The 12,153-nt window shown below is 37.2% G+C and overlaps 1 protein-coding gene across 2 annotated transcripts in view; it reads right to left on the bottom strand.

Annotated features, from left to right (window-relative positions):
• Window positions 1–2,114: 2,114 nt before the first annotated feature.
• gne (glucosamine (UDP-N-acetyl)-2-epimerase/N-acetylmannosamine kinase) overlaps window positions 2,115–12,153 on the bottom strand; it is a 39,520-nt gene continuing 29,481 nt past the window's right edge. For both annotated transcript variants that reach the window (XM_066720235.1, XM_066720237.1), the window contains 6 exons: window positions 11,251–11,461; window positions 8,254–8,383; window positions 7,741–7,962; window positions 7,247–7,429; window positions 6,368–6,484; window positions 2,115–4,935 (listed from right to left, as the gene is read on the bottom strand). In XM_066720235.1, coding sequence (XP_066576332.1) covers window positions 4,700–4,935; window positions 6,368–6,484; window positions 7,247–7,429; window positions 7,741–7,962; window positions 8,254–8,383; window positions 11,251–11,461 — 1,099 coding nt within the window. In that variant the 3' untranslated portion in view covers window positions 2,115–4,699. The remainder of the gene's footprint in view (window positions 4,936–6,367; window positions 6,485–7,246; window positions 7,430–7,740; window positions 7,963–8,253; window positions 8,384–11,250; window positions 11,462–12,153) is intronic.

The following is a 12,153-nucleotide window of genomic DNA, read 5'->3' as shown; positions in this document are numbered from 1 at the left end:
CTTCCAGGGTGTCTGCTTTACCCAAATTAATGTTGAAACATTTGAAACATCTTAAATGGTAATAGGTATTTTAAGAATACTAATACATTGTTGTCCCCGTGTCCTTGACATTAAATCTCGAAAATGCTTTTGATTAATAATAAATATTTTTGAATTTACATTTGCTGGATTTATGGAGAAAACAACTTTCAATTTAGTCTGTTGTTAAACAATAAATTTGGTGTTACAAATACATCTTTATTTTCATTTTATGAAAAACCTACTACTTCAGTGATATAACGTCTTCCAACCTTAACAAGAGAAACATAGTTGTATCAAAATGGGACACATTTCACAAAACCATACAATAGGATCCATAAAATACAATATATATAACTAAAGTAAAATTAAACAAGTACAAAATGCAGTGCGTGAGTCTATATAGGGGTAGTTCAAGTAAATGCAGAAAATATGTCAAGAAGAGTCACAAAATGCATAATTGCCAATTGTGTCAGTCACAATCTTTTCCGGTTCTTTAATTCTCAGAAGTCTTTTTCAGATTGTTAGTTAACATGACTGGAATTGTTAAGCAATGTAAAGTGCCAAGACAAATTGATAGAAGCCATTCTGATTATAAAATTACAGTTAAATAATTGCATTCCAGAGAAATACAAAAGTAAAGATTTGTATTTTAAATATTTTGATTCTCTTTCAAATTGTGTGCCCTTAACATAGAATCTACCAGTACTGCATCATTTGAATAATTTCAAAGATTATTTTAATGTTGAATATATTGGGTTATTCCATTTCCTTAAAAGTTGTATCTGTCATCTAACCAAATGAGGTTGGGACACCAATGCAGCAAAGAACACAGAAACATGGCATGCAACTCAAATTCAAAGATGGAATTAAGATGATAAAATTTCATTCCAGAGAGAAAAACATTCAGAAACAAATTAAATGCGGGGAGAAACCAAAAATAAGATCATAAGTATATATTTGTATTTCAAAGTACTTACATTCTCAATCTGCTTGTTATTTACATGTATCAGCATTGCAGGGAAAAACTGATGCAACATGTACCAGGAAAACACATGCCATGTGATAAACAGGGTTCCCACTCCCTTAGGGAAAACTGTCCAGGACTTTTTTTTGACACTTTGTATATTTCTCATGAAACATAATGTTTATTGTGAAAAAAGATATTAAAAACACAAAAGTCAAATAGTACAACTGGATACGTTGGTGGAAGCACCTTTGGCAGCAATTATTCGAAAGGAAAGTGTGGACATACTTGTTATTAGTTTATATCATGGTATATTGTGCATACATTTGGTTATTTGTCATAAAGGTGTAGTTGCATTTAACAATGTTTTAGTTTACTGATGCATCAGAGTACAAACAAGCAAAACATCTAAGACTTTTGCACAGTAGTGTATATTCTCTGAATTCAATTGTATGCTTAACACATTTATTTCAGTATGTATGATTATTAGTTTAATCTATCTGATCTGATTTAATCTGATCAAATTATAGTCAGAATTTTCTATTTTATTATACACTTAACTTTTGTCCTTTGGCTGTAGATATTTATTAAAAATGAGATGAGAAGAAAATATTACATTGGTTTTTTGTCCGTGTAAAATTCGGAGTTCAACAAATAATATAGATGTACTTGGCAGATTAACATGTTATATGTCTCATAACTATTGTAACAATTGTGTCCTAAATGCCGGATTGTTTTCTGGTTAATTAAATCTCTTGTTCTGATATCATTAATGCATAAATAGTTTGACCTCTGTTAAACCCTCATGGGCAATTTGCCAATGCTATTCCACTGTAAATGAGCACAAACATTAACTCAATATTTGTATAAAATATAAACCATGCATGTCATTTTGCTTTTCCAAATTATTTTTTTCTAGCTTATAAAATAAATAAAACAATATAAAAGGTTATTGACTGATCAAGACAGCTAGTGTAATCTTTGGATTTGCTTTGGATTTTAAAGTTAGCTGAAACCAGCAAAACCAATAAAATAAAATAATAAATAAAATGTGACAGACTAGAACAGTATGGCGACCCATCAAGTAAAAATGTCATAAAGTAATGGTCACAAAATCACAAAAGCTGAATTGGCAGGTTTGAAAATGATTTATTCACTTAGCTGTTGCCTTAATCCCTGGCAACAATAAAGGGCACGTTTGACAAGGAATTATGCTTTTTAAGAAATCAGTATAATTGCTTGTACTATACAGCTGACCATTTGAACAGTTAAAAACGAAATAACGAAAAAAATAAATTATAAACAGACAAATCCTTCATGAAGAAATAAACGTTCTGAACTTGGTCATGTAAGAGTTAAAAAAAAAAAAAAAAAAAAAAAAAAAAAAAAAACTTGGCTTTGGAGGCTGTAATTAGGTGGTGTTAATCCATGTCCAATTGTCAGTTAAATCCGAGGAGGAAGCACACCTATGAAAAAGTTGTTCCCCTTGGTGCTCTTACAAAAGATTATCTGATATGATAATTGCCAGTGGGCAGGGTTGTAATGTGCAGTTGAGCAATTCAAGTGAAAAGAAAGACAAGTTCAGAACAATTCTCCTTAGTTAGGTTGTTGCTGTATATTTTAAATTATAAAACACTGTAAACTGACTAGATGTGCTCTTAGGGCATCTTTACTTTTTTACTTGAAGAATAACTCTAATTACTTTAAAAAGGGAATTGTTTTGTACCACATAATTCCAGTTTAAGTACTTAAGCATAATACATCATTAGATCTCTGTGATTTAACTGAGAAATTGACATGAATTAAAAAACCTAATTATAGTCTTATATGTAGACAGGAACAAATTCTAGAGGTTTCACTATGATTTTAGAAACTTTATAAGCCTAGAAAAATCATTTTTCCAACAGATGATCTATTTACATTAGTCTTACACACCCAGGAACCAATCACTCAGTAAGATTGCTATTTCACAACAACAACAACAAAAAATCATCCATGACAGGTTCTGTATCAAATCAGGATGATTTCAGAACTGATGACTCTTACTGGAATGAAGAAGGCTGTAATCACTGCACAACATTTTTCTCAGTAACAAATGAAGATATATTCAGCCAGTTATGAAACGTACTAGCATTAAATAACATTAATGCAATTTAAAAAGGGAACTTTTTCCAATGACCAATAACCTACATCAGTGATGTCCTGCAAGACAATGTCAAAAGGCAACACATAAGACAACATTTCTTACTTTCTTTCAACTTTGCAACAGTACTGTATCTGTAACATATAAATATTAAGATTAAATAGACAAAATAAAATGAAAACAAAAATAGCTGCAAAAATTAAAGTGATGGTTCCCAAGTAAGGAATTAATGTAACTTTTAAGAGGTTTCCACTTCAAATAAAGGTAGTGAAATAATATTGTATTCATTAATAAACAATAATTTTGATTTTTGAAATACATTTTTCTTGCCCTTTATATTTTGAAACAATAACCCTCCTTTTTCTGGAATGTATAAAAAAATATCCAATCGCCTAATTCATCACTCAAAGAAACATCTTGTTCATTTGATGCTGGTAACAGACTGGAATGGCCAATCTCATTTGATTTTCACCACGATTCTGGACACAAGGGCAACTGTATTCAGGAGATCTCAATTTTTACCAAATGATAATGCTGATACCAGAAGTGATGGGTGTGTAACTTCAGATATGCCTGCAGTTAAAGTGAATATTTATCTCGGGCCATCAATGTTTCCATGACCCTCCCACACACTTTACTTCAGAATTAAATAAGAACATGAATTGCCAAATTTCAGCTGTATCTTGTAACACATCACAAGAATTCACTGGAAGTTTAGGATATGTCATTCTGACAGCTAATATTTGCTTTTTCCCCCCCGAGGTGTTCTCTCTGTGGGAACTGTGTGGGAACTGTGTGGGAAGTGACTGGTACGTGTATTTGTGTACTGAACACTCAATGTCATGAACATATTCATTCTTGTGACTCCTCAACTGTGTTCTAATCAATTGAAATGTAATATAGTCATGTAAATGCGTAGTCCTAGAAACAAAGAAATGTGATACAGGACCACACACATAAATAACCATTGCTTTTACTACCATCTAATAATTATGATTTATAATATAATGACCTACCTTCTCAGGAATAAGAATGAGTAAATTATGAGATAGTGATTATGAGATGCTAATTCATAATCACAGCCCTACCTAAACTGCAAGATGAATATTTACTTTATAACAAGATTTGTTTTGTTATGTAAATGATACGGATCTTCAAGAACCGCCAATCACAAATTCCAATTCGAACATCTCGCTTCCACTAAATGTAAACACACAAGGACTAGGACTAATTTGTGACTAGCAGATGGGTGGAAATTGACGTAATGTTTCTTACACAAGGGGAAGGAGCTCATGTAAAAGATATAGTGGCTTAAAAACAATTAAATTAAAGACAAATCGTTCCTCAAAGATCTCCGAAGCACAAAATATTTTTCATTTTGTGAGACAACTTTGCAGAATAGAAAATAAAATGTATAAATTTGCACAGTATCCATTATCCTGATCCGTACACTAAATTAATACCCACTAGCCCTCTTTTGAATACTTCAAATTTTCACATTTCAAAATTGACCAAAAAAATCCCAACCAACCTTTGTATCCAACCGAGCCCCCATGCAGTTGGCAACATGCCTAATATGTTCTCCGCGTGGCATAATCTAGTACCATACTGGCAGCACCCAACAGTGCAGGTTCTTCCAGGTCAGAGGTCAGCACCTTGATGCCCTGTACAGAGCTCAGTGCCCGTTGGCTGATTATTTGCTTTACAGGGTTCTCATAATATGAAGCCAGAACTCCACACAAGATAACCAGGGAAGGGTTGACTGTGTGAAGGATGTTCACAATACCAACTCCCAGTGCTGCTCCAGCTGCACAAACCACAAAGAAAGGCCAGTGAGATATTCAAGATTGCAGTTGCAGACACAAAAAAGGAATGGAAATAGAAAAATTAGGGCATTAGGTGTATGTATATATATATATATATATATACACTCACCTAAAGGATTATTAGGAACACCATACTAATACTGTGTTTGACCCCCTTTCGCCTTCAGAACTGCCTTAATTCTACGTGGCATTGATTCAACAAGGTGCTGAAAGCATTCTTTAGAAATGTTGGCCCATATTGATAGGATAGCATCTTGCAGTTGATGGAGATTTGTGGGATGCACATCCAGGGCACGAAGCTCCCGTTCCACCACATCCCAAAGATGCTCTATTGGGTTGAGATCTGGTGACTGTGGGGGCCAGTTTAGTACAGTGAACTCATTGTCATGTTCAAGAAACCAATTTGAAATGATTCGACCTTTGTGACATGGTGCATTATCCTGCTGGAAGTAGCCATCAGAGGATAGGTACATGGTGGTCATAAAGGGATGGACATGGTCAGAAACAATGCTCAGGTAGGCCGTGGCATTTAAACGATGCCCAATTGGCACTAAGGGGCCTAAAGTGTGTCAAGAAAACATCCCCCACACCATTACACCACCACCATCAGCCTGCACAGTGGTTACAAGGCATGATGGATCCATGTTCTCATTCTGTTTACGCCAAATTCTGACTCTACCATCTGAATGTCTCAACAGAAATCGAGACTCATCAGACCAGGCAACATTTTTCCAGTCTTCAACTGTCCAATTTTGGTGAGCTTGTGCAAATTGTAGCCTCTTTTTCCTATTTGTAGTGGAGATGAGTGGTACCCGGTGGGGTCTTCTGCTGTTGTAGCCCATCCGCCTCAAGGTTGTACGTGTTGTGGCTTCACAAATGCTTTGCTGCATACCTCGGTTGTAACGAGTGGTTATTTCAGTCAAAGTTGCTCTTCTATCAGCTTGAATCAGTCGGCCCATTCTCCTCTGACCTCTAGCATCAACAAGGCATTTTCGCCCACAGGACTGCCGCATACTGGATGTTTTTCCCTTTTCACACCATTCTTTGTAAACCCTAGAAATGGTTGTGCGTGAAAATCCCAGTAACTGAGCAGATTGTGAAATACTCAGACCGGCCCGTCTGGCACCAACAACCATGCCACGCTCAAAATTGCTTAAATCACCTTTCTTTCCCATTCAGACATTCAGTTTGGAGTTCAGGAGATTGTCTTGACCAGGACCACACCCCTAAATGCATTGAAGCAACTGCCATGTGATTGGTTGGTTAGATAATTGCATTAATGAGAAATTGAACAGGTGTTCCTAATAATCCTTTAGGTGAGTATAGATACACATGCAAAAAAACATAAAACCGAAAGCCCAGCAAATGTTTAAGTTTGTTTTATTGATTTAGTTTTTATATCTGCAAACTCACCTGTCCTAAGGATAGCTTCTGCTTTTGAATTTCCCCATCTGGCAGCAGAGATCAGGTGGGCAGCGCTGACAGGTTCCTCGTTCTTCAGTGACATTCCTTCCATTACCAGCAGGTCCTCTGAAAACAACGAAAGGCCAGAGCAGCCATACATCACTCAAACATGGCATTCTATCTTGTGATAAATGGATTAAATAGTTCATGCATGTGGATTCAAGTTGGTAAATGAGTAGAATTTACATTTTTCTACCAGCATTTGCTGAAAAAAAAACAGATTTTTTCAGTCTTTGACTATGCACTGTATATATCAGATGTCGGTTCAAAAATGCCCTGTCATCTGCTATGCAGCAACTGAAGAAACCATTAATTTAGACAAGTGCCAAAAAATGCAAACTGATACTTTCAACTAGCATGAGGGGAAGTTCAAAGATAAAGCCTAGTTATGTGCACAGAAATGAAACAACTGGTAACCACTGAGTAAAAATAATACTATTGCACTCTGTTTGTGGGGTTTTCATTGACAGCATTAGACCGATGTATAGCACACCATTATATTTTAGTTGTAAGGTTAAACAGTTACTGTGCTAATAATAACTAAAAAGCACTGATCATGCGATTTATTTTCGGATAATCTTTAGTAATGTAGCTGCCTGTAGACTTGTGGAAATGATCAGAATATTTTTTGGGATTGTGAGTAAGGAAGTTAATTCTGGTACTTATTGTAATAAACCCTCACTAAAACGACTGAGAAACAGATGTCAGAAATATACAGCACTTCTTGGAAAACATATTCATGGCTAGAGAGGGATAACTTTCCAGGGAAACATTCTCTTGAAGACTAAAATAATAAAGCCTGCACTTCAAAATGGTTCTGGCACCGACCATCATGCAGCCTTTTAGCTTCCCTTTGCAGTGCCATTCCTGATGCATAGGCCTCCATACAGCCCCGACTGCCACACATACACTCCGGACCGTCCAGAGACACTATGATGTGGCCCAGCTCTGCGGCACAGAAGGTGCTGCCATGGATGAGCTCATTGTGCTGGATGATGCCACCGCCAATGCCTGGAGAACACAATTCAGCCCAGTCAGGTGGATTCAATCATATCAATGCTTTAAAAATGACTGTGCAAAACAGTTTACCAGCAGTGAAGTTTGAGCATTATCTATCTCTTTTATGCGTGACAGTGTGTGTGCAAATATAACCTTTTGAAACATGTGTCAAGGACAAATTACAAACAGTAAAAAGGAACTCCTCTGTTACCCTGTACAGTAATGAGCAACTGTCACTGATCACTTTGTTATAACAACTGCCAAACCAAACCTTCTGAAGACAAACTGTCAATCATATCACTTTGAGGGCCACAAACTCATACCTGTCCCTGTGATGATAGTCACAAAGTTCTCCACCCCTATCCCATGGCCAAATTTTTTTTCTGCTAGGGCAGCGCAGTTCCCATCATTGTCCACCCACACAGGCAAGTGCAGTGAGTCTGAGATAGGCGTCCTGATGTCCACCGAAGTCCACTCCTGGATCAGTTTGGTGGAGTGTAGGACCACCCCTTCTTGTGGGTTCACACGACCTCCTGTGGACACACCTGCGACACAGAAGAGGGTTCAATAAATACTACATTCCAGTAAAGGATATTGTATTGATAATTTACAATGTGATTGCATCACTCTTCACTAAGCTCTTGAAGGCATATTTCAGTAAAACCCAATCAACTAAAGCAGCGCTAGTTTCAAAGCTCAAAAGCCAGTCTTAATCAATGCATTCTGAGAAAGAGAGAGACAATTTTGCTTCTACTAACAAGTGTGTGTTTTCTTGCACTTCTGTTTGATCAATCACTCAGCTGGCAGCCATCTGTTGTGATACAATGTTAACTCACCTACTCCAAGAATCCTGCAGTTATAATGCACAGCTTCAGAGACGGCCTCTATACACATCTTCAGGATCAATTCAATTCTAGCTTTGTAGGTTTTGGGGTTTGGCTGGGTGTATTTCTTCACAATCTCTCCCTTACATGAACAAAACATGGCTTTAAAATGATTGTGGATTTCAAACAATACTTAGTGACAGTTTTAAAACTATTTCAAGAACTACAATGTAAAGTAAGAATATAACAATACATTTGGCACCATCTTGAATTGCCATACCAGTTAATTTAATTTGAAGATTGACTATATCCAAAAAGTAAAATAAATAATTCTTATACAGCAAACATGTACAATTTACAATAAAACTAGAAATAATAATAGACAATTCTATTTATATACTTGTAAAAGACTTCTAGCATGCACATGTACATTGGAAGCTCTAAACAATATGCGATTGCATATAAATGTGGTATGATCCCCCTCCCCATCTTTCAATACACATTCCACAGTATCAGCACCGACCTGAAAAACCTGAAAAGCTAATCTGAGAAGCCACTAGCAGAACAGAATAAGAATCTTAAGCAGGTACGGCATGGTACTGTGTGAGGGGTGTCACTGAAGTACGTAGCTCATGGTGTTGAAATGGTTAACCTTTCCACTGCCAATGTGTGCTACAGAGTAGTTATGAAATATTTAAGTGAAAATGAAATTCCACCCTCAAGCATCAAGAAATTTGACATCTCAAATTACACTACTGTTCAAAAGTTTGGTGTCACTTAGAAATTTCCTTATATTTGAAAGAATAGCACATTTTTTGTCCATTAAAATAACATCAAATTGATCAGAAATACAGCGTAGAGATTGTCAATGTTGTAAATGACTATTGTAACTGGAAACAGCTGATTTGTAATGGAATATCTACACAGGCGTACAGAGGCCCATTATCAGCAACCATCAGTACTGTGTTCCAATGGCATGTTGTGTTTCCTAATCCAAGTTTATCATTTTAAAAGGCTAATTGATCATTACGAAACCCTTTTGCAATTATGTTAGCACAACTGAAAACTTGTGCTGATTAAAAAAGCAATAAAACTGGCCTTCTTTACACTAGTTACACTGGAGCATCAGCAATTGTGGGTTCGATTACAGTCTCAAAATGGCCAGAAACAAAGAACTTTCTTCTGAAAGTCGTCAGTCTATTCTTGTTCTGAGAAATGAAGGCTATTCCATATGAGAGACTGCCAAGAAACTGAAGATCGTACAACACTGTGTACTACTCCCTTCACAGAACAGCGCAAACCAGAATAGAAAGAGGAGTGGGAGGCCGCGGTGCACAACTGAGCAAGAGGACAAATACATTAGAGTGTCTAGTTTGAGAAACAGATGCCTCACAGGTCCTCAACTGGCAGCTTCATTAAATAGTAGTGCTGGGCGGAATGACCAAAAATTTGTATCACAGTATTTTTTTGAAATTATACCGGTTTCACGGTATATGACGGTATTTATTTTAGTTTCATGCATTCATTATATTCCAAGACATGTTTGCGGCTTAGGTGGTGGAGCAAATTGCTCGTGTTGCCGCCTCTGGCGACAACTTTAGCCCGACAACATTTGCAGAAAATAGTTGTTTGGTCGTCGGAGGATTTTTTTAAACCAAAGAACGTCCAAACAACAGACACGGCTCCTCTTTTTGGCACAAGTTCTTCCGTCATCACGTTCTACTTGTTCTACAGCTCCAGTTTCTGAACTTTCAATGTCTATCCTATCCATCTTCACCGTCATGCTTAGTAACACATACAGCCTGTGCCCTCACCATAGTGCAACAGTGAAAAGGGACCCCGCGCCGCGCTCCGAACGTTGTTAAGCGACATACACCGGTATTGCGGTATATTAAAAATTCATATCATAACAAAAATAAACACCGGTATTCGGTATGAACCGGTACACCGCCCAACACTATTAAATAGTACCCGCAAAACACCAGTCTCAACGCCAACAGTGAAGAGGCGATTCCGGGATGCTGGCCTTCTAGGCAGAGTTGCAAAGAAAAAGCCACATATCAGACTGGCTAATAAAAATAAATGATTAAGATGGGCAAAATAACAGACACTGGACGGAGGAAGATTTGAAAAAAGTGTTATGGACAGACGAATCTAAGTTTGAGGTTTTTCGGATCACAAAGAAGAACATTTGTGAGATGCAGACCAAATGAAAAGATGCTGGAGGAGTGCTTAACGCTTGAAGCATGGTAGAGGCAATGTGATGGTCTGGGGGTGCTTTGGTGGTGGTAAAGTGGAAGATTTGTACAGGGTAAAAGGGATCTTGAAGAAGAAAGTCTATCACTCCATTTTCCAACGCCATGCCATACCCTGTGGATGGCACTTGATTGGAGCCAATTTCCTCCTACAACAGGACAATGACCCAAAGCACAGCTCCAAACTATGCAAGAACTATTTAGGGAAGAAGAAGTCAGCTGGTATTCTGTCTATAATGGAGTAACCAGCACAGTCACTGGATCTCAAACCCATTGAGCTATTGTGGGAGCAGCTTAACCGTATGGTACGTAAGAAGTGCCCATCAAGTCAATCCAATTTGTGGGAGGTGCTTCAGGAAGCATGGGGTGAAATCTCTTCAGATTACAGATTATTAAGGTCTGCAAGGCTGTAATTGCTGCAAATGGAAGATTCTTTGATGAAAGCAAAGTTTGAAGGACGCAGTTATTATTTAAATTAAAAATCATTATTTCTAACCTTGTCAATGACTATATTTCCTATTCATGTTGCTATATTTCCTATTCAAACTAATTTCATGTATGTTTTCATGGAAAACAAGGAAATTTCTAAGTGACCCAAAACTTTTGAACGGTAGTGTACATGGTATGCAGAAAGGACATCAAGGAATTTCCCTTTTTGAAATGCAAAATTTCAAAATCAGGAAAAAAATGTACTGTATACATACTGTATATTCTATACATATCGTTTCTCAGAAGGTTCAAACTCAGCCCTTGCCTTCATGCTGACAATGGCCACTCTGAGGTTGGTACCCCCCAGATCCACAGATAAAGCACTCTGTGTCTCCAGGATGTGGTCAATGTCTTGGGAGATGCATTCCTTCACTGGGGGGAAGCAGAAGGTTTTCTGCAGTGGCTCATCCAGGTCAATGGTGTTCAAGAACTTCAGGATCCGGCTCACCGCATTGCCATCACCATAGATCTTTGAACTAAGACAAAGCCCTTAAGTAACTTAAATAAGCAAAGTATATCTCCTTCATTCTTGGTTTAAAGCAGGGGTTCCCAAAGTACAGCCCGGGGGACAAATGCGGCCCTCGAGTATGTTTGGTGCGGCCCCAAAAAGCCAACCTTAAACCACTCCTTTTCTGAACTTTTTCTAGATTTTTACATTTTTCGATTGCATATGTAATTTGCGGGAAAATAATTAAAACAATTAAAGTTCATAAATGTTCCCTAACAGAAATGTATAGGAAAAAAAAGGTATGATTTGGGACATATTTAGTTTTCATCGGTGGTTCATTTTCTACTGTGGCCCCCCCATCCCATGCAACCTCCGGAAATTGGCCATCCATCACCAGACATTGGGAACCCCTGGTTTAAAGCCATAAAGAAGCATTTGCATGGGACCCTTGGTTGGGTGAGGGCCAGGAAGGACACTGAGGATAAACTTTATTGCTTTGAATATTTGTAGCAAATACCCTGATTGAAAGTAAAAAATAACAAACACAAACATTTGAATAAAAAACTTTTATAAATGTTTACTGAACATACTTATGTTACAATACTTTTATGCCCATCTGTTTTTTTGTTTCAAATGACAAAAGCTTTGATACGTGACAGAAGTTGCTCAGTTCCTTTGTTTACATTTGTTGACCTTACCTTCCGAATTGTAAAGATGATC

Source organism: Amia ocellicauda, chromosome 13, assembly GCF_036373705.1.
Source record: "Amia ocellicauda isolate fAmiCal2 chromosome 13, fAmiCal2.hap1, whole genome shotgun sequence".
NCBI classification, from domain to species: domain Eukaryota; kingdom Metazoa; phylum Chordata; class Actinopteri; order Amiiformes; family Amiidae; genus Amia; species Amia ocellicauda.
Note: the sequence above shows the minus strand (reverse complement) of the source record. Positions and strands in the feature narration are given on the sequence as shown.